The sequence below is a fragment of the Dermochelys coriacea genome, chromosome 25, assembly GCF_009764565.3.
Source record: "Dermochelys coriacea isolate rDerCor1 chromosome 25, rDerCor1.pri.v4, whole genome shotgun sequence".
Classification (NCBI taxonomy): domain Eukaryota; kingdom Metazoa; phylum Chordata; order Testudines; family Dermochelyidae; genus Dermochelys; species Dermochelys coriacea.
Window position 1 is genome coordinate 255,410 of NC_050092.1, and position 23,123 is coordinate 278,532.

Consider the following 23,123-nt stretch of genomic DNA (forward strand, 5'->3'; position numbering starts at 1 on the left):
TTAACCAAGTGATCCAGATCACTCTGAATCAGTGACCTGTCCTCTTTGTTATTTACCACCCCCCAATTGTTGTGTCATCTTCAAACTTTATCAGTGATAATATTATGTTTTCTTCCAGATCATTGATAAAAATATAAAATAGAGCAGTGCCAAGAACTAATCCCTGGAGGTCCCAACTGGAAACACACCTACTTGATGATGATTCCCTATTTATTGTTACATTTTGAGACCTATCAGTTCACTAGTAATTAATCAATTTAATGTGTTTGCCATGTTAATTTTTTATCATTCTAGTTTTTTAATCAACATATCACGTGCTACCAAGTCAAACAGCTTACAGAAATCTAAATGTTTTGTGTCAACACTATTACCATTATCAACTAACTTGTAACCCATCAAAAATAGATATCAAGTAAGTTTGACAGGATCTATTTTCCATAAACCCATGTTGATTTGTATTAATTACATTACCCTCCATTAACTCTTTATTAATGGAGTCCCATATCAGCTGCTTCACAGGGGAATGTGATGCTGTGCAGTGTTGTAGTGTACATACATATCTACTATTGCTTTGATGTTATTTTAAGAGAGTTTAAAAGATTGTTAAAAGCTTGGATAAAACTTCCTGTCTCTTTATTGTTTCCCAAGCACTTGCACAGCAGTGTAGTGTAAAACCAAAATTTTAGTTAAATGATAATGTATTAAAACTAAAAGAGGCAGCCCTGCTGCCAGTAAGTAGCCATTGTAATATTCATGAAAAGTGTAAACTAACAGTGAGGCAAGTCAGTGCAATCTCATAGGTCATGGAATTGCCCATTGCCAGGGTATCTTGATCCCATGGATGCATGGGGGTTGAGTGAACAGGGTACATCTGCCCATGCACACTTCAATCCCAGGAGTGCATCGATGAGCCATGACTCACGTTCTCCCAGCACTGTCCAGTGGCTGCATCAGCTGCTGGACATGGTAGTATGAGGTGAGTCCTCGTGCAGGTGCTGGAGTCTGCAGCCTTCTAGCATCAGTGCTTTTCAGTAGATATAACACAATTTGGGCCCCTTAGGTACAAATGGGGTCAATAAGACTCAAATATGTACCATGAATTGCTCATAATTGAACAGAAATCAATTGCAGAGCCAGGATAAGAACCACATTCTGTTACCTACCCTCCAAACCATTGTAACATAGTTGAACTTTAAAAATAATAATACAAGATGTCAGACAACCATCTCAATCAGAATTTATTTAATCAAAGTTTACTAGCCAAAGATTAATACAGCACCATTCAGAATACAGAAAGGAAGATTTTGTACTTTACCCAGCCAATCTGAAGTCTGCTTGCACGCATACACAGTCACATGCGTTGCTCTATGGCTAATTAATTTCCTGTCCATCATAGCTCTAGACCGTAATGTTTAACAAATTATATCATTTGTAAGCTCTAACACTACCATCTTTGGAGTGTCTCTCTTAGGGAGCAGCTGTTGCACAAGCAAAGTGCAGGTAAATTTTCAAACATGACTCGGAATCAGGTCTTATTTCTCTTGTTATACATGTAGTGGGTAGAGCTGGGCAAATAACCGAGTTTTTGGTTTGGTGGCAATTCAATGTTTTAAAATATTGAATTGACACGAAAACAATGTTTTGACACTTTTGGCAAATTGAGGGGTTAAAAAAATCATTTGGCCTCAGACAAAACATTTCACTTTGATTTTAAGCATTTTTATAAAACCTTTAAAAAACTACAATTGAAGGAAATTTTGTAACGAAAAAGTTATTTTGAATTTTAAAATTTAAATATTTTGTTTTGAAAATGTCAAAACAAAATGTTTTTACTTGGTTTGGAGTTTGTTGGCTTTGTTTTCAAAATTGGTGATATTACCTCACCCACCTTGTCTCACAAATTAGTGAAACATTTCAGTGACACCAAATCATTTTTTGCAGAGAAACAGTTTCAGTCAAAAACTGTCACCCAGCTGTGAAGCAAGCAGCCTCATACATAATAATGAACTGAAATGTTGCAGCAGGGAGTTACAATGTATTGGTTCTGTGTGAAATCCTGGCCTCATTGTATCTAACTGCAAAATTCCATTGACTTCAATGGCCAGGATTTCATCCCCTGACTGAGCACCATAGGATTAAAACAGCTCAAAGTGTATGTGGGCTCAACTCCTATTTGCTAGCTGATATCCTCTTGTCATTTGTACAACTATCTCCATAGCCATCAATAGCAGCTCTGAACAGGGTTCCCTAGGTGCTACCTAACACCTGAGTGACACAGCTGCTACTCTGAAACTTTACACATGGAACTGAGTCAGCACAGAGGTGAGGAGGGCATTGGTTTAAATAAAGAATCAGTTTAAATCCTACCATATGCTTGCTCTTTTCCTTCCAAATAAAATCAGGGCCCTGTCCAAGCTCCTTAAGAACCCAGAGGAATGAAGCATGAAGTAGCTCAGGTCTTTATAGTCTCCCTATGGCTCTATTTGCATTTTAGGTATTGTCATCCCTATGAGCTGAAAATAAAAATCAATTTTCAACTACTGAAATTTGGTTTTCTTTGGACAGATGCCTTTCACCTGCTGCTGCCTGGAGTGCTCTTCAGCATTTGAGAAGCTGCAGTCCTGTCATCTGGAAAAATCAAAATAACACAAACAAAAACCCAACAGCCATGTTTCTGACTGACCCTGCAATGCTATAATTTCTTCTGCTGCTGCAGAGGCCAAGTTAGTGAGTTTGCTAACAAATGTTTTCATGGAATCATGCTGACACCAGCGGAGATGTCTTGATAAAGAAAGGAGAAAATCTTCCATTTCAATGTTGGCTCCTTGAGGACAAAGGACACCAGCATTTGCCAAACTGAAAAAGACAAAATCAGGAGAGGAATAAATGATGTTTTCAAGATTCTACAAGTTCTACAGACAATAAATATCAGCCCTTGTAAGCGTTAACACACTGGAATCCCTCTCTGTATAGTGACCTGGGCCAGCCTTGCTTAAGCCCATGTGTCAAATCTTCGTATAGAGACACACCCATAAATAGGAACCGGGCAAGGGAGTTTGCTATCTACCACCTGACATGTGTCAGTATAAGGGTCAAAGAGCACCATGTTGGGGACAGCCACGTTCCCCTTCCTCTGTCCCAGGAGATAAATTTGGCCATTGGCAGTGCTGCATCCCATGAAAAATTTCTGAATCAGGAACTCTTCATCCACTTGGGTCCATTCATCTGTGTCCATATCAAAGCGAAAGGCTCCACCTCCTATGGTGTAGAGAGCTCCATTCAGAGCTGTAACACAGAGGTCATACCTAGGGAGAAGGAAAACTGGTGATCTCAGCAGAACACAAAGAGAAGGGTCAGCACCCCCAGCATGCATCTAGTTTCCTCTAAACTGAAAACCGTTGAACAATTGGTATAGATGCTGAGAATAACTCAGTTTGATGATAGTGAGTTAAGATCTCAGGCCCTTTCTGCAATATTTTTACTAATTAACTCTGCTTTACTTGCATCAGAAGTTAACTGAAATGTTGCTACTCTTTAGCTTTCAATAGCAACCATCCACTGCAGGAAAAAATCACACCCTTTAAATAGTTATTAATCTTTCCCAGGACACTGTCAGGGAGTTTAGGGCCTGGGATTTAATAGCAATTGCCTATCTTTTCTTCTTTAATTCAATGAATATTGCTTTTATTTTGCATTTAAATATCCCTGTGCAGCCCCAAACAAGAGCGAAATGTGAGGGCAAGAGCACTAGATAGTGAAACTGACTAGAAACTGAGCAGTCTAGTGTCACTGTCCAAGTCCAGTGAAAGTGAAAAAGTAAACAATAAAAATAATGCCAGCCTTTGGTGATCATATTTTAAAGTGTGATGATTGTCCAAAACACAACTTGGGGCTGTTTTTATAATATTTCTCAACAGATCTGCTCTTAGAATGAAATTCGCTTGTGCAGAGGAGCGCATGAGGCCTTCACACCAGTGCATCAGCTTTGTGCTGGCCCTGCACAGGGGTAAATTTCAACCTTTGCCATCAGATTAAAAGGGCACCTAAGCATAGAGAAATAACTGCCTTTGTGATTCCCTAGGAAATATTTCAATTCTGCAGAACACCTTTTAGACTCATGAATGCATCAAGGACATTTCAGGGGGTAGCAAATGGTCTAACCCAAGTTTTGATAATTGAAGACATACTAACATACCTAGATAACTTCATTTGTTCCCCAAAAACTGGGAAGGAACATCTGGTAGGAATAGAAAGGATCCTAAAACTTTTTAAGGAGTCAGGGTTTAAATTTTTGGGAAACAAATATCAGTTTACAAGGAGTCACATCACCTTCTCAGGACATATAGTCAATGGGAGGAGCACCAGGAAGAGGTGGTTCAACAGTTTGTAGTTCTCTGTGGGTTCAACAAAGATTGTACAAAATTTTGCAGCATGGGCAGCAGCGCCATTATACCAGCTAATTAAGAAGAACTTTGTCTGGACAGAGCAACACCAAAAACTATTGGCATCACTGAAAGAAGGACTTCTAAACCATGCTGTGCTTAACTTTGCAGATCCATCCCATCCATTCCTGGTAACCTTGTGATGCCTCAAAGTTTGCTGAAGGATTTGCACTTAAACAAATAGATGAGCTTGGTAGGTGCAGAGTGGTGGCTTTTGGAGGTCACAGATTAAATGAGAGGGAAATCAAAGATTTGGCGACAGAACTGGAGTGTCTAGCAAGTGTGGAGGCCTTCAAGGCCTATCTTCCATATTCAGAATTCACCGTGTACACAAGGCACAGTGCCCTGCAGTGGTTCTGATGAGGGACATTTTCAGCAAGCAGCCGGGTGCCCAAGCCACTGCCAATTATTAAAATGGACTATCAATTATTCTCCTCATTGCATTTAGTAGGCCTTTGCAGGAACTTAGCACTACTAAGGCGATGCTGGGAGGGAGAGGTTAAGACAATCCCCAGAAGTTAGCCTGATTCTATGTCCTCCCTAATATGCTGGGATAAGTGTCTGTAAAAAACAGGAAGTCTGAATATATTTTAAAACTGTCATTATGGAAGACTATAGCTGCCAGCCTAATGGCTTCAAACTGCTTGCTTAACCGTTTTTGTTTTTGTTTTTTTTGTTTTGTTAGTAACATGTTTTTGTAACACCTGCTTTTTGCCCAACAGTTGATTTTGTTTGGTCAGCTATGTAACACTTTTGATTAACATATCTTTGTAACTTTTTAAGTACAGTAACTCCTCACTTAACGTTGGAGATAAGTTCCTGAAAAATGCAACTTTAAGTGAAACGACGTTAAATGAATCCAATTTTCCCGTAAGATTTAATGTAAATACGGGGGGTTAGGTCCCAAGGAAATTTTTTGGGGGGCAGACAAAAGGCATTATATACTGTACAGTACAGTACTGTACTGTGGTTGGGAGGTGCCCCTGGCTTACCCCACACAGGCACAGCCCGCTGCAGATAATGAGGCAAGCAAGGACGCTAGGAAGCACCTTGCGCAGCATCAGCTTCCCCCCAGAAGAACAGGCACCGACTTTGCCAGGGGATGCTCCAGACCTGCCTCTTCCCACCCCCACTCCACTTCCTCCCTGGAGCAAACTGTGTCCCCACTCCTCCCCCTTCCTCCCAGCACTCCACTTGTTAAAATTCCACCCACAAACTGCACAGAAAGTTAGGGATGAATTCCACACCTTCTCTTAGAAGTTTTGCATGCTATTTAGGCTAAGATGATATTTCTCTTAATTTCACTACATTACCTTTAAGTATCTCACTTACATTTTTAATCTCTACAACCTATTCTTGTTCTCTTTCCTTGGGGCTGGATTCTGAGTAGCTCTTGCACAGGTGTGCAGTAGGAGAGGAGGAACTAAGGCTCCCCCTGTCCTGACACTTGCATGACATAAATTCTGGGCAGAATTTCAGTTCCACAGCTCTGAGACGCCTCCAAAATTACTTCCCCAGAGGCACTTGGCACCCCAGATGGAGCAGGGAGAATTAGGTAGAATCATGGTTCTGTCCCTTCCTGTTATCAGCTATGCTGCAGAGTACATGTCCCTAATGAAGATCTATGCTGAAAAGGCATGATCTTGACCTTGGTGTTTACAGCCAGTGAATACCTGTGGATTGTATCATATCACCTCCTCAGAGCTGTACTTTGGCAAAGGGATGCCTATTTAGGGTCCAATTCTGACATACTAAATCCATAATCTACAATTAATAACATTGCAGTGCACTTCATCATATGATGCCACTTCTGCCTGTACCTAATGGTCACCTGACTCCCTTCTTAAAAGACATGGGTATTTCCAATTTGAACTGGAAATACATTGCATGCCACACTAGAATTCCATCACAAACGGTACAGTATTTGGACAATGAAGGTGGAGAAGAGGAACTCGTGCAATGCTCCCTTGTAAAGTTGCTGCTCTTCCAGCAGCAATAGATACACTGGAGGATAGGGATAAGATACAGAAGGACCTAGACAAATAAGAGGATTAGGCACATGACTTCTGTGGAGAGGCTGAAGGAACTGGGATTGTTTAGTCTGTGGAAGAGAAGAATGAGGGGGGATTTGATAGCTGCTTTCAACTACCTGAAAGGGGGTTCCAAAGAGGATGGATCTAGACTGTTCTCAGTGGTAGCAGATGACAGAACGAGGAGCAATGGTCTCAAGTTGCAGTGGGAGAGGTTTAGGTTGGATATTAGGAAAACTTTTTCACTAGGAGGGTGGTGAAGCACTGGAATGGGATACCTATGGAGGTGGTGGAATCTCCTTCCTTTGAGTTTTTTAAGGGCAGGCTTGACAAAACCCTGGCTGGGATGTGTGATAGACCCAGGCCAGTTGGGAACAACAGAGCAGCCCTCTTGGGATCCGGGAAGTGCTAAAGGATCCCCCTCCCCCCCAGTCTAAGAGGGGATCCACAGGACCTGGACACCAAATGATTACAGGGGACAACTAATGAAATAACAGGAACAGGAGTGTGGTCAAAGGAAGGGAACCAGACGGGGACACTGAGCAGAGAATCCCGGACAGCGCCCACTGCTCCTCGAAGGCGTCAAGGAGTCAGTGGATGCCGCCCAGAGAAACTCTGCCTGTGTACGAGAATGGATGGAGGATCGGAAATAGGCCCCACAGTCACAGGAGACTCCATCAGCCAACCTCCTCACCCTGGTTTTATAGATGGCCATTCTAGCCAGGGTCAGGAGGAGGGTGACCAGGAGGTCCTATGATTTTGTGGGGCCGTGGATAGGGAGTGCATAAATAAAAAGGTGAGGGGAAAAGTGTAACCAAAAACGCAACAAAATATTTGTGAGGAGCTGGAATAGGGGCTGCAGCCTGGCACACTTCAAGTATGTGTGCGCCAGAGTTTCCCTCATGCTGCAAAAGGGGAAGGTGTCTGGGATGGGGTGAACTGCACCAAGAACACGCCTGTGCTCACGGCTCCATGAAGGAGAGGCCAACTGATATCCCCGGCGAGCCTCGGGACCAAGGTGGAATATAGGCTGGTCCACCAGGGCTCCTCACCCTCCAGAGGTGGCAGGAGGTCCCGCCATTTTGTATCAGGGCGGGACGCGAGGGTGAGGACGTGAAGGGTGTGGAGCACGAGCGTGTATAGATGTTTCCTTGGCATGGTCTGGAAGCAGACTGGCTGCAGCTTGTGCAGCCAGCTTACGGTGAAGGGGCAGGGGGTTTGTTGGGTCCACGGGGCAGGGGCCCAATGAAAAGGTCCGCTGGGCCTGGGGTGGAGGGTGGGTGGGGCACGCCCTCATGCAGGACCCAGTCAAGGTAAACCCGAGCAGCGGGCGGCAAAGCGGCCCTCACTTCTTGAAATATGCGTCGGGGAGTACGAGATCTGGAGAGCCCCATGCGCTGAGCGAGCGTCAGGGGATCCAGCCAGTCTCCCCGGTCGTAGTACAGGAGGTCTCCAACTCTTGTGACTTCTGCTAGGACCAACCTCTGTCGCACAGGGGGACTCCGCCACTTACACACAGAGCTGCGGGTTGTGTTGCAGGGGCTCTGCGAGGAGATCTGCCCCCTCGGTGGCTGCCATGGACCTGGTCATTGAAAGCAGTTTCCAGGTCCGGAGGAGGTCCTGGTAGAAGAACGGCAGCCCAGAGAGGTCTTGTGGAAGACCTCTCGGATGGAGATAAAGGAGCTGCTGGTCATATTGGAGCCCTCAGAAGCGGCGCAGGAAGGCGTGCGCCACTATCCTCCACGCCGGACTACCTGCACCATAAAGGAGCCTCTGCAGGGCCTAGAGGTAGAAGACATGGACCTGAGTGTGCAGACACTTCAGGCCCTGACCTCCCTCGTCCAGGGGCAGATGGAGAACCCCTACAGGGACCCAGTGCAGTCCTGACCAAAAGAACTCCAGAATCCATGTCCTAAGGTTGGCCAGGAAACCCGGGACCGGGACCAGGGTGTTGAGCCAGTACCAGAGCATGGACAGGACTAGTTGATTCAGCACCAGTGCCCTCCCTCGAAGGGAGAGGCACTGGAGTAGTCCATTTCCGGAGCTGCTCTATCTCCCTGCCCTCCAAATTGTGCCAGTTCTCCAGCAGAGAGGGATGCGTGGCAGAAAGGTAAATGCCGAGATAGAGCAGTGGACTCGCGCTCCACCAGATGGCCTGAAGCGTGGGTGGGAGGGAGCTCGCCTGCCGCCAGTCCCCGACCACCAAGCCAGAGCTCTTGACCCAGTTGACCCACATGGAGGAGGCTGCCGAATAGATGTCCTGGCAAGCCTCCACCCGCGCCAAGTCTCCCAGGTCCTGGACCACAAGGAGCAAGTCGTCGGCGTATGCCGACAGGACCAGCTGCAGCTCTGGCTCCCATAGCACCAACCCCATCAACCTCCTATGGAGGAGACAGAGGAAGGGCTCGATTGCCAGAGTGTACAGCTGGCCCAAGAGGGGGCACCCCTGCCGTACTCCTCACCCGAAGCTGACCGGTTCGGTCAGGGTCCAGTTGAGCCTGACCAAACAAACACTCTGCGGAGGCGTACAGCACCCAGAGAAAACTCACAAACTGGGGTCTGAAGCCAAACGCTCGCAGAGTGCTCAGGAGATTCCCGTGGTCCACCCTGTCGAACCCCTTCTCCTGATCCAAGGACAGGAGGGCGAACGACAGACCATCCCTACACCCGAGTTCCAAGAGGTCCCAGACCAGATACAGGTTGTCAAGGATGCTGTGGCCCGGGACAGTGTAGGTCTGGTCTGGGTGGATCACGTCCGCCAGCACGGACCCTAGCTGCAGCAAGATGCCTTTTGCTACAACTTTGTAGTCCGTGCTGAGGAGCGAGACAGGACACCAATTTTGTAAATCACAGAGGTCCCCCTTCTTCTGCAATAAGGTGAGCATGGCTCGCCTGCATGAAAGAGGGAGGACCCCACTCTGCAAAGACTCAGCCCAGATGGTGACTATGTCTGGGCCCAGGACGTCCCAGAACACGCAGTAGAACTCCACGGTCAGCCCGTCCATGCCCGGAGATTTATTGGTGGGCATGCGACGGAGGGCTTCCAAGAACTCGGCCAGAGTGAGAGGCAGCTCTAGCCGGTCTCGGTCACCCACGCTGACCATAGGGAGCTCTTCCCAGAGCATTCTGCAAGCGTTAGGATCGCTCAGATCTGGGGAGAAAAGGCTTGCATAGAAGGCCCTGGCCCTCCCGCACATCTCCACTGGATCCATGAGGGGGGTGCTGTCCTCTGCGAGAAGGCAGGTGACATGCTTCTTGGTCCCCCTCCTTGTCTCCAGGGCATAGAAGAAGCAGGAGCCGCGATCTATCTCCCAAAGGAGATGGATGCGGGATTGAACAAAGGCGCCCTGGGCCCGATGATCTTCGAGGGCCAGGAGCTCCTCCCGCTTCTCCCAGCACGCTCCACAGAGGGGTGGATCCTCGGAGCTGATGGCCAGATGCCTCTCCAGCTCTAAGACCTCCCGTTCCAACTGCTCTATCGCCACATCTCTCCGTCGGCTGGTGCCCCGGGTGTAGTCACAGCAGAAGAGCCGGGCGCGCAACTTCCCCAGGTCCCACCATCGCTGCGCCGAGGGAAAGGCATGCTGCTGCCTTCGCCAGGCCAGCCAGAACTCCCGGAAGGATGCCACGAAGCCCACATCCTCCGGCAAGCTGTTGTTCAAATGCCAATAGGCCGGCCCCGGCCTCTCCATGCAGAGAGAGACCGTCACGGTGGCTAAATGATGGTCAGAGAATGGGGCCGGTTGGATGCTGGAGGAGTGGGCCTGTGAAAGGTGGAAACATGATAAATAAATGCGGTCCCTCTGGGAGTGGCACAATCTATGGGCCTCCACCCGGACAAAGGTGAACGTCGAAATGTCATCCCCGTGGTCGTCGCGCCAGACGTCCACCAGGGAGTGGTGTTTGACTATCTCCTGGAGGACGTCCGTGGTGGCTGGACACTGCTCGGTCCCTGAGCGATCCCTCTCCTCGAGGGTGGTGTTAAAGTCCCCACCCAGGACCAGGCATTCACGAGGATCCAAGGTGCCGAGGAAGACAGACACCTGCTGAAAGAAACGCAGCCGCTCCGGGCCTGATGTCGGGGCATAGACGTTGACGAGATTGACCACGAGCCCCTCCATACGGACCCGGAGGTGCAGCAGGCGCCCCGGCACAGCCTCGGTGACCCCCAGCACCTCTAGCTGCACTAGGGGAGGGGGGGATACAACAGCATGGGGGGGTGCAGTGAAGGGGGTTCAAACTAAAACGGGGAGGGGCACAAGCGCATGGGAGGGGGCATGGGCGCACAGAGCAAGTGGCTAAGCGGGCTGGAGGTAGGACAGGGAAACCAAGGGGTTAGCTTCAGAGGCTGGGGCGGGCCAAACACACAAAGGCTGCAGAGAGAAATGGGCGGGGCAGACAAACAAACTGAAGATAGTAAGGGGGGAGGGGCAAAAGGTTGCAAGGGGCAAAGCTGTGGAGTGGGCAATCCGGGGGGGGGGGCACATGCGCCCACGTGCGCTTGCACAAAGTCAGTGTGGGCTGGCTGCTGCTTCTGGCCCAAATGGTGGAAACAGGGCATGGCAAGCCAAGCAAGTAGCTGAGTCCAGAGGTAGGAGCTGAGGCAGGTGGTAAACAGCCAGTGATGGTGGTGGTGGGAGGGGCGGTGATGCAGATGGATCGGGAGGCAGCTCCACACTACACCCCCTGTGTACCCACAAAGACAGTCAAAACCCCCATCACAAGAGCACAGTTCGAAAGTCCTTCATGGCCCCCTCCTCAGTGGTCTGCAGAGTCTCTGCGCGCTTCCCCAGTAGTGGCAGGTCCTCTTCGTCTTCCTCCTCTAGGGTCCAGCAGCTCCCGGGCAGCAAGGGCAGCAGCAGCTCCAGCAACTCCAGATGGCAGTCCGGTGGCTAGGCAGGCAGAAACGACCCCTCACAGGTGGTGGTGGTGATGGTGTTCACGGCAGCAACGGCTAGGGCTGGGGTCCCTCACTCCCTTCCTCTGGGGAGCAGGCCAGCAGCCCCCCCCCCACAAGGGGCTGTCATTGGAGCAATAGCAGCACCTGAGAGTGGGGGAGGGGTCCAGCAGCTGGCCAGCAACCAGGTAGCAGAGAAGGGTGGTGGTGGTGTCTGGCCCATCCAGGGGAGCAGCTGGAGCGGTGGCAGTAGCAGCAGCAAGATTAAAGGCCCAGCAGCAGGAGCAGAAGTCTCCCTCCAGGCCAGTTGGGTTCAACAGAGGAGCAGAAGGCTGGTCTACTGGCCACTGGATTAGCAGGTTTCTGTTCCCTGACGGACCAGAGCAGGGGCTGCTCCAGGCTAATGAGAACACCTGATTCCAATTAACCTGCAAAGAGTCAGGTGAGGCCATTAAGCTAATGTAACCTCCTGACTCTAAGGCCCCTCTGATAATATAAAAGGGCTCACTCCAGTCAGGCAGAGAGAAGTCAGGGAAGAGGAAGTGTGGTTGAAGGGCTGGTTAATGAAGACACCCTCAAGTCATTGGTAAGGGAGCCCTAAGGTAAAGGAGAAGCAGGAGAGCTGTGGGGAAGTGGCCCAAGGAAATGTAGAAACTCTGGCAGTGAAAGGTTGGCTGCTAACAGCTGCTGCCATTAGGGTCCCTGGGCTGGAACCTGGAGTAGAGGGTGGATCTGGGTTCCCCACAACCCACCACTAGAGAAACACCTCCTGGAAGGGGAAAACAGGCCCCTGTCAGGACAGGGGGCTAAACTGTTTTGGCATGAGGCTGTAGGAGCAACAGAGACTGTGGGAATTCTCTCACCAACCTCCATTGCTGGCTTATGATGAAAAGCGCTCAGTAGACTGTATCCCTGGCCCTAGAGAGAAAAGAGCTATGTGGAGGGTTGCAGTGAGCCTCTGAAGCTAGCATAAACCACCAGAGCTCTGCCACAGATGATTTAGTTGGGGATTGGCCTTGCTTTGAGCAGGGGGTTGGACTAGATGACCTCCTGAGGTTCCTTCCAACCCTGATGTTCTATGATACATGCAGTGGACAGAGCAGGCAGCCAAATGATGCTATAAGGGAGCATTGCACAACTTTAAAGGAGCATGTTTCCTAATGGAGCAGCGATGTAACTTTGAAACAACGTTAAGCGGGAGGACGTTAAGTGAGGAGTTACTGTATAAAAAAATTAAGGGTCTGAGACAGGCGGATTGCTTTGTGAACACATTAAAAACATCTCCAGCAGCAGACGGAAAGCTGGCCACCAAAACTCTGCTGTTAAAATATGCAAAAACCGCTCCAGACTTATGGGATAATGCTATAATGTACTGTGTTTGTATGTCCTCAAGACTAAACATAGCAAAAGCTTTAAGTAAAGGCATTCCTGTAAAAGTGCTGAAGACTAAAAGTAAAAGTAAAGACTTTAAATAAAAGCACTTAACTTTGGCCTTCTCTACACTAGGTGCGGAGATCGATCTAAGTTACGCAACTTCAGCTACGTGAATAACATAGCTGAAGTCGATGTATTTAGATCTACTTACCACGGGGTACACACTATGCAATGTTGACTAGAGCTGCTCTGCCATTGACTCCCCTTGCGCTTCTCGTTTAGGTGGAGTACAGGAGTAGATGGGAGAGCGATCTGTGGTTGATTTAGTAGGTCTTCACTAGACCCGCTAAATCGACCGCCGATGCATCGATCACCGAGCATCGATCCCCCAGTAAGTGCAGACAAGCTCTTTGTATGATTTATGCCAACCATCTAGTAGACAGACATGCTGTGTCTCCATTAATTTATTTCCTGATACCACCCCACAAAAAGTAAAGTTACCTAAAGCTTTGGGTTTAAAAAACCCTGGGTAACAACTCCTTATGAAGCACCACCCATAAGGATGCTTGTGCAGATGGATTCACAAACTGTCTGGATATACACTCACAGTTCACCATAAACCTGGAAAGCAAAACATAGCTGCAGATGCGCTCAGCTGGGTGAGGGCAATGAGAATAGACTCTGCCTGCTCTTGTGAGGACATCTGACAAGAACACCTTAAGGACCCTGAGTTATGTTTGGTGCCAAAAGATCTACTGAAGGACACCCAGATTAGCACAGTGCAAGAATGATTATCCATTGATCTCACTACCAACTGATGTATGCAGGCAACAGGATTGTCTTGCAAGCAAGCTTGCAGAGATCTGTACTGAAGTGTCTTCATGATAACAAAGCAACAGGTTACCTGAGGTATGAAAAGACATTGAACCAGGCATCCAACAGATTGTTTTAGCTGGTATGGCTGCAGATGTGAAGGCCTGGGTGCATTCCTGCTTTACTTGTCAAAAAAGGAAAGCACCAGCAAGAAAAGGAAGAACTAATTTAGAGGAAATACCCCAACTAGTGAGCCCTGGGAGTTCATAAAAATTGAAAAGATGCACTACCAGAAACACTTGATGGAAATCAGTATTTGCTAGCAGCATATGACATCTTCTCAAAGTATGTGCTGTCACAGCCATGAAAGGATAAAAGAGCTGAGGCAGTAACAGATAAATTGATAAAACATGGAGTGTTGTAGTTTGGCCCATCAAGCTGCATCTACAGTGATCAGGGAAGGAATTTGAACGGTTATTATTACACATGGTTGTCAATATCTCCAGATAATCAAAGTGAGGACCAGTGTTATTCAATATTTTTATCAATAGCATGGAAGGAAACATAAATAATTGTAAATAAAATTTGCAGATGACACACAGATCAGTGGAAATCTAAATAACAATGAAGACAGGTCACTGATACACAGCAGTCTGGATCGGTTGGTTAGCTGGATGCAATTAAAGAATATATGTTTTGATTATACCTAAATGCAATGCCATACATTTAGGAACAAAGGATGTGGACCATACTTCTAGGATGGGGAACTGTCCTGGAAAGCAGTAATTGCAAGAAGGATTTAGGGGTCATTATAAATAACCAACTTAAATGAGCTTCCAGTGCAATAGTATGGCTAAAAGAGCTAATGCAATCCTTAGGTATATAAACAAGGGAATATTGACGAGGAATATGGAGATGGTATTACCTCTGCATACAGTACTGGTGAGACCATTACTGTATACTGTGTCTTGTTCTGGTGCCCATACTTTACATAGGATGTTGACAAATTAGAAAGGGTTAGATCAGAGCTACAAGAATTATTCAAGGTCTGGAATACTCCTTACACTCAAAGACTCAAAAGAGCGCCATCTATTTACTTTATCAAAGAGAAGATGATTATGTGATTTAATTACAGTTTAGCGAGGGCTTATACAAAGAGAAGACATCTGATGCAATACTACTACTGCAGAGAAGTAGTAATACTACATACTACTGCAGAGAAGGATTTGGAAGACCCCGCTGAGGGAAGGTATCAGAAGGAGACCCCATCAGCAGGAAGGCACGGGCTGCATTGTCGTAGGGACGGGGGTTCCATGACCACCACTCCCAAGAGGAGGAGAATGGTGGTAGTGGTCTGGGACTCCCTCCTAAGGGTGATGGAGTCATCCGTCTACCAACCAGACCGGGAGAATCAAAGTGTGCTGCTTGCCTGGAGCTAGAATCCAGGATGTGACAGAGTGTTTGCTGAGACTGATCAAGCACTCGGACTGCAAACCCCTTCCTACTTCTCCACATGGGCACCAATGATACTGCCAAGAATGACCTTGAGCGGATCATTGCAGACTACATAGCTTTGGGAAGAGGGTTAAAGGAGTTTGAGGGGCAAGTGATGATCTCGTCCATCCTCCCTGTTGAAGGAAAAAGCCCAGGTAGGGACCGTCGAATTGTGGAGGTGAATGCTTGGTTACGCAGGTGGTGTCAGAGAAAGGGCTTTGGATTTTCCACCATGGGATGTTGTTCTGGGAAGAGAGATTGCTAGGAAGAGATGGGATTCACCTAGTGAAGAGAGGGAAGAGCATCTTCACAGGCAGGGTTCCTAACCTAGTGAGGAGGGCTTTAAACTACGTTCGCTGGGGGATGTTGATCTAAACCCAGAGGTAAGTGGGGGTGTGGGATACTGGGAAGAAACACAAGGAGGAGTGTACAAGACGGGAAGCCTCCTGATTCATACTGAGAAAGTAGGGCAATCAGCTAGTTTTCTTAGGTGCATGTACACAAACACAAGAGGCCTAGGAAACAAGCAGGAAGAATTGGAAGTCCTGGCACAATCAAGGAACTATGATGTGACTGGAATAACAAACTTGGTGGGGCAGTTCACATGATTGGAGCACTGTCATGGATGGGTATAAACTGTTCAGGAAGGACAGGTACAGGAGGAAAGGTGGAGGAGTTGCACTGTATGTAAGAGAGCAGTATGATTGCTCAGAACTCCAGTTTGAAACTGAAGAAAAGCCTGAGAGTCTTTGGGTTAAGTTTAGAGGCAAAAGCAACAAGGGTGATGTCATGGTGGGCGTGTGCTATAGACCACCGGATCAGAAGGATGAGGTAGACAAGGCTTTCTTCAGACAACTAACTGAAGTCTCCAGATCACAGGCCCTGGTTCTAATGTGGGACTTCAATCACCCTGACATCTGATGGGAGAACAATACAGCAGTGCACAGACAATTCAGGAAGTTTTTGGAGAGTGTTGGAGACAACTTCCTGGTACAAGTGCTTGAGGAACTAACTAGGGGCCATGCTCCTCTTGACCTGCTGCTTACAAACAGGGAAGAATTGGTAGGGGAAGTAGAAGTGGGTGGCAACCTAGGCAGCAGTGACCATGAGATGGTTGAGTTCAGAATCCTGAAAACAGGAAGAAAGGAGAGTAGCAAAATACGGACCCTGGACTTCAGAAAAGCAGACTTTGACTCCCATAGAGAACTGATGGGCAGGATCCCCTGGGAGGCTAATATGAGGGGGCAAGGAGTCCAGGAGAACTGGTTGTATTTTAAAGAAGCCTTATTGAGGGCGCAGGAACAAACCATCACGAAGGGCAGAAAGAATAGCAAATATGGTAGGTGACCAACTTGGCATAACCAATAAAATTTGGGGAGCTTAAACTCAAAAAGGAAGCTTAGAAGAAGTGGAAATTCGGACAGATGACTTGGGAAGAGTATAAAGATATTGCTAGAACATACAAGGGTGTAATCAGGAAAGCCAAGGCACAGATGAAGTTGCAGCTAGCAAGAGATGTGAAGGGTAACAAGAAGGGTTTCTACAGGTATGTTAGCAACAAGGTCAGGGAAAGTGCGGGACCCTTACTGAATGGGGGAGGCAACCTAGTAACAGATGATGTAGAAAAAGCTGAAGTACTCAATGTTTGTTTTGCCTCGGTCTTCACAGACAAGGTCAGCTCCCACACTGCTGCACTGGGCAACACAGCATGGGGATGAGGTGAGCTGTCCTCAGTGGTGAAAGAACAGGTTAAGGATTATTTAGAAAAGCTGGACATGCACAACTCCATGGGTTCAGATCTAATGCATCCAAGGGTGCTGAGGGAGTTGGCTGATGTGATTGCAGAACCATTGGCCATTATCTTTGAAAATTTGTGGTGATTGGGGGAGGTCCCGGACAATTGGAAAAAGGCAAACAGTGTCCATATTTAAAAAAGAGAACCCGAGGAACTACAGTCTGGTCAGCCTCACCTCAGTCCCTGGAAAAATCATGGAGCAGGTCCTCGAAGAATCCATTTTGAAGCACTTGGAGGAGAGGAAGGTGATTAAGGAACAGTCAACATGGATTCACCAAGGGCAAGTCATGCCTGACCAACCTGATTGCCTTCTGTGATGAGATAACCTGGCTCTGTAGATATAGGGAAAGCGGTGATGTGATATATCTTGACTTTAGCAAAGCTTTTGATTCGGTCTCCCACAGTATTCTTGCCAGCAAGTTAAAAAAGTATGGATTGGATGAATGGACTATACGGTGGATAAAAATCTGGCTAAATTGTCAGGCTCAGTGGGTATAGATGAACGGCTCGATGTCTAGTTGCCAGCCGATATCAAGCGGAGTGCCCCAGGGGTCGGTCCTGGGACCGGTTTTGTCCAACATCTTTATTAATGGTCTGGCTGATGGAATTAATTGCACCCTCAGCAAGTTCACAGATGACTTTAAGATGGGGGGAAAGAGGGTCCAGAGTGACCTAGACAAATTGGAGCATTGGGCCAAAAGAAATCTGATGAAGTTCAACAAGGACAAGTGCAGAGTTCTGCATTTAGGAAGGAAGAATCCCATGCACCGCTACCGGCTGGGGACTGACTGGCTAAGCAGCAGTTCAGCAGAAAAGGACCTGGGGATTACAGTGGATGAGAAGCTGAATATGAGTCAACAGTGTGCCCTTGTTGCCAAGAAGGCCAATGGCATATCGGACTGTATTAGTAGGAGCATTGCCAGTAGATCGAGGGACATGATTATTCCCCTCTGTTCGTCACTAGTCAGGCCACATCTGGAGTATTGTGTCCAGTTTTGGTCTCCCCACTACAGAAGGGAAGTGGACAAATTGGAGAGAGTCCAGCGGAGGGCAAAGAAAAGGATCAGGGGGCTGGGGCACGACTTATGAGCAAAGGCTGAGGGAACTGGGCTTGTTTAGTCTGTTGAAGAGAAGAATGAGGGGGGGATTTGATAGCTGCTTTCAACTACCTGAAAGGGGTTCCAAAGAGGATGGAGCTCGGCTGTTCTCAGTGGTAGCAGATGACAGAACAAGGAGCAATGGTCTCAAGTTGCAGTGGGGGAGGTTTAGGTTGGATATTAGGAACCACTATTTCACTAGGAGGGTGGTGAAGCACTGGAATGGGTTTCCTAGGGAGGTGGTGGAATCTCCATCCTTAGAGGTTTTTAAGGCCCAGCTTGACAAAGCCCTGACTGGGATGATTTAGTTGGGGATTGGTCCTGCTTTGAGCAGGGGATTGGACTAGATGATCTCCTGAGGTCTCTTCCAACCCTAATATTCTATGATTATATGATACTAGATTTCAGAGTAGCAGCCATGTTAGTCTGTATTCGCAAAAAGAAAAGGAGTACTTGTGGCACCTTAGAGACTAACAAATTTATTAGAGCATAAGCTTTCGTGAGCTACAGCTCACTTCATCGGATGCATTTGCATCCGATGAAGTGAGCTGTAGCTCACGAAAGCTTATGCTCTAATAAATTTGTTAGTCTCTAAGGTGCCACAAGTACTCCTTTTCATGATACTAGATGGTTCTTTAGTCTAGCAGAGAGACATAAGATCCAAAGGCTGGAAGTTGAAGTCAGCAACATTCTAACTGGAAATAAGATGCACATTTTTAATAATGACTGAATTAACCATTGGACCGATTAGCAACGGATGTGGTCAATTTGCCTTCATTTGAAGCCTTTAAATGAACACTGGATCAATCTTTCTATTAAATATGCTCTAATTCAATTACAAGTCATTGCCTGAAGTTAGCAAAGTTCTAACTGAAATAAGATGCCTATTTTAACAATGAATGAATAACCATTGGAACAAGTCATCAAGGGATGCCGTAAATCCTCCAGTACTTCAAGTCTTTAAATCAGGATTGGCTGTCATTCTAAAAGTTATGATGTAGCTCAGCTAAAAGTTGCTGGATTAGATATGAGGAGGAGCGTGTGAGGTTGTCTGGCCTGTGGAATGCAGGAGGACAGACTACATGATCATAGGGATCCCTTCTGGCCATGAAATGTATGGACCCATGAATGGGATAGGACATGTGGACACATCCTCTATTCACCATCCTGTGAAACAAGAGAATCTGTTAAAATATTGTCAAGGCAGCCCATGAGATGTCTGAGGACCCTTTAACTAAATGCTTTGTGATTCTTTACTTTGCAAATCTTTGTGATGTGATTTTCATCTTGGCATTGTCCCTTTTATATTGATTCCGACTCGCACTAATTTGAGAGCAGACAACAATGGCAAGGGGGCAGAGCTGGAACTTCTACTACTGGTATGTTTATTTCTAAAGAGAGAAGTAAATAAACCCTCAGCAAACCGCATGCACTGTTCTGGGCAGAAGCAGATGTGTGTGACTCACTCGCCCCCATTTTCTGCTTCCTCCACACATTTGTTTGTAACACTCACTTGGGGCACCTGGAGTTAAATTAAGTGTATGCTCTTTGGGGCAGAGGTAGCCTCTTACTATAGATTTGAGCTGTACCCTGCACATTGAGGCTCGATCTGAGTGCAGCCTCTTGTGTCACTGTAACAGAAACCAGCATGATCAGATGGATCATACCAGACCAACCAGAGGTGAAATTCGGCTCTACTGAAGTCAATAGGAGTTTTACCCTTGACTTCAATGAAATCTCTGTGAAATCTTTTTCAGGGAGTCACATCCCAGAGAAGAGTTCCTCACCTGGGAAGCGGTGAGAAGGAGATGACATCCCAAACATCCTTCTCCATGTCCAGTCTCTGCACGCCACCATACACATCTCCCTTTTCATCCAGGCCACAGACCACGTAAAGCCTGGTCCCCACACTGACTGCACCTGCTCTCTCCACAGGCTGAACCATGGGGCTCATGCTTTGCCACTGAGAGTCCATTAATGCCAGGCGCTCCACATCTGGGATTATCCCCTCATCTGTGCTCCCTCCAAGCGCGTACAGATACAGCCCAGCCCCTACGGCACAATGGTTGTTGCGAGACTGCTTCATAGCAGGCCCTTCCAGCCAGTTGTTGTCCCAGCAATTATAGATCAACACCCAGTCCACGCTGTACCACACAATCTCATCTCGGAAATAACCTCCTGTCACAAAAAGGAAGTTCCCTGAGGATAGAATGGAAAGAAGTGTCAGGCAGAGGCATCTCTCAGCCATCCTCATGCATATCCTGCTGCCCACTTCCCCTCAAGCAATTTGCACATTTAGGCTTCCTTCCTTCAGCCTGATCTGTGTGGAGTCCCCTGCACCTGAGTAAGTTCTCCTTGGAATCAATGGGAATCCAGGTAGGTATGGGGTCTGCCCGTGTAGATCAGAGTGCAGGACTGGAGTCTTAATCTCTCCTTCAACTTCTAATATGGATGAGTCATGAACAGTTTGCTGCCAATATTTGACACTCAGTATTTGAAATTTAGCTGCACTGCCTGCATTGTGATTGGTCATGCAAGTCAGATGGCCTTGTTTCTCTTCCCTTATAGGAGGAAGCTAACTCTTAAAATAAGGTTTTCTATAGAGAACTAAGCTTAAAATGTGCATTCCACGAGTATTCATCCCTTTACAACTTGATCACCCCAAAGCCATCACAAAATGGCTGCAAAGATAGACATAACTAATCTGCCCTTTAATTTGCACTAAATGTCACACCAGTTTACATTTCTTTCAGTATTTGCTCAGATGTGTCAGGCTAACAGAATATAGTGACTCTCCCACAAGAGTAATGCACTCAGTGTAAGGCAGTCAGGTCCGGGTAGTTAATTCTGAAGATCATCCCTGTGACAGAGAGGGCTCTGGCCCAAAAAGGGAGCTATATAATAGTTACTCTGCACAACCGATGTAAGTGGGAGTAGAGTCATAGCTTTAATGTTTATGCCTCATGGTCAGCAAATTCAGAAAGAATGAATATTTCCTTTTTTCAGTCAAGTCCCCATACAAACCCCTTACAGCCAGACCACCAGGACTAACAGGTCTCTGAACCAAAGAGAACTTTAGGTCTGAGTTAAGTCACTAACAGCACTGATGGTTTAATGGGGGGAGAATCTGAGCCCACAGTAATCAAGGCTCCAAACCCTGACATCCTCTGAGTTTGCCTAGTTCTTACTAGGTGCCACCTGCATTATGTGCTGCAAAGAATTCTCCTGGGTACACATGCATCTAAGGGAGAGTTACCTACTACTGCCACTGCGTACTGGATGAGGTTCCTGCGTTGCAGTGGGGAGCAAAGATGCCAGGTGCCAGATTTAGGTTGAAACTGAAACAATTCTTGCTGCTCCTTGTCATGCTTCCCTCCCAGAACATATAGGGTCTCATAGCTCCTGCTGGTGCAAGAAGACAGCTCCATGTTACTCCAGCTGAGTGGAGGGCAGCTGTCTAACTTCTTTAGCAGCCTGGCAGAAGTATCCTTCTCTCCAGGGTGTTTGCTTTGTTTCACCAAGATATCGAGGAAAGAAAGACTCAGGAAGGTTACTCTGACCTGCCCCACCAAGTCCAACAAGGCCTCCTCCCTAGATGCTGGGTCATGCATAATCCATTTCATCACAGTATCAAAAACCACATCCTCTCGGGGAACAAAGAGGTCATCGTTTTGCAGGAGCTGCAGCAACATTTCTTTGGGAAGTGTCTCAAATTCTTCCTGAGAAGTCACTTCTGTCCAGTGCGTGAGAGCCACGCTGAGAGCTGATGCATGAAGCTCTGGACAGGCGAAGCATTGGGCATAGGCCATCAGGCTCAGACAATTGGAAACGTGCAGTTCCCTCTCCAGGAACTTCTCGCACATCCTTTTCACTCTCTCAAACTGGAGGAAGTCAGCTGTTTCCAGCAGGCGAGTGACATTGTGCAGAGTTATGAGCACCTTCGCTGTGTGAGTGAACTCAAGAAGCACTTGGAAAGTCTCTGCATCTACTCCTCTGATCACTATGTGGTGTTCAGCGCTCTCTCTAGTGCCCCCAAAAAACATGGCCTCAAAATAGCGACTGTGGAGAGATAGTGCACCACGGTTGACCTGGAAAAGTTTCTGTCCAATCTCCAGAGTGGTGTCGGTAACTGGTTCTGCCTGAAGTCTCAGCCCTTCTGGTTCCTGCACACAGTCCATGTTAGTTGTCAGCTGGAGGAGTTAAAATTAACTCAGCCCTTCAGCACCCTTTGCTCACATGAGGCATCTGGAACTGTGACTTCAATAAATATGGGAAGTGCCAACCTTGTCCTAAAAATAGACCATGCTTCCTACACTCCTGTCTGGCTCCACTGTCTTTCCCACTCTCACTAAGCTTACTCTGCCACCACTTCGCTCCTCTCAGACCCCTCAGCAGCTGCGGCAGTAAGGCTGTAAATCAATAATGAGGTTTTGTGGCTAGTTTATAAACCTAAAGAGCAAGGGGTAACAAGCCCCATTAGAGGGTCTGATTGATTTCAGAAGCCTAATGGTGAGTGACTGAGGAAAAAAACTCTGCACACCCTAGAGAAATTCCATAATTTAATAAGAAATAAATACTTGGCAGTTATACAGCAGTTTTCATTCAAGGTTTACAAAATCCGGTTAACTAACCCTAACCAGTGCCTGTGGATGGATAGGCAGCTGATTTCAACTCCCAAGGAAACTGACACACGGAAAGGGGAGGTGATTTGCCCTACCCCCACAGGGTAAATCTTAGATTTGGCAAGAGCCCAGAACTCCCAGCCCCTGTATTCACCAAAATGAGGTTAAATGGTTTGACTAAGCTACAGATAAGGAATTGTGTGTTTTTAAACCATCAGATCTCTCTGCAGTTCTGGGAAGCAGAGGAAGTTCAGAATGATGTGGGATTCATGAAGTAAAACCAAAAGGAGCCAGCCAGTGTTCTCAACTGCAGAAGGTCTGTTGTAAAAAAACCAAGAACTAGGAATCTTAACTCCCAGGTCTTTCTCTAAATGAAGAAGTTCAATCTGCAACTTAATACTGGATAAACACAAGCAACCAACTAAACTGAGGCACAAATCTAGGTGCCCTGGAATGGATCCAGATCCCCCCAGCACCACTCTACTTGTCACAGAGAACAGTGTGAATGTGCCCTCCCTCCCTCCCTGTTCCCAATTAGCTAGGCCTTCACAGATGGGGG

General features: G+C 47.1%; 1 protein-coding gene across 1 annotated transcript; it reads right to left on the reverse strand.

The window, feature by feature from the left end:
- Window positions 1-1,214: 1,214 nt before the first annotated feature.
- Window positions 1,215-22,262, reverse strand: LOC119848176 (kelch-like protein 23). The gene is made up of 3 exons (XM_038383602.2): window positions 21,199-22,262; window positions 19,730-20,141; window positions 1,215-3,305 (listed from the first exon to the last, which is right to left on the reverse strand). The coding sequence occupies exons 1-3, from the start codon at window positions 22,118-22,120 to the stop codon at window positions 2,993-2,995; spliced, it is 1,647 nt and encodes a 548-aa protein (XP_038239530.1). The 5' UTR covers window positions 22,121-22,262; the 3' UTR covers window positions 1,215-2,992.
- Between the last annotated feature and the right edge of the window lie 861 nt (window positions 22,263-23,123).

Coding starts and splice junctions, on each gene's coding strand:
- LOC119848176 (XM_038383602.2), bottom strand. CDS start 22,120: ATGGACTGTGTGCAGGAACCAGAAGGGCTGAGACTTCAGGCAGAACCA. Junction 20,142..21,198: donor GTACGCAGTGGCAGTAGTAG/GTAACTCTCCCT, acceptor TTCTATCCTCAG/GGAACTTCCTTTTTGTGACA. Junction 3,306..19,729: donor TCCTTCTCACCGCTTCCCAG/GTGAGGAACTCT, acceptor CCTTCTCCCTAG/GTATGACCTCTGTGTTACAG.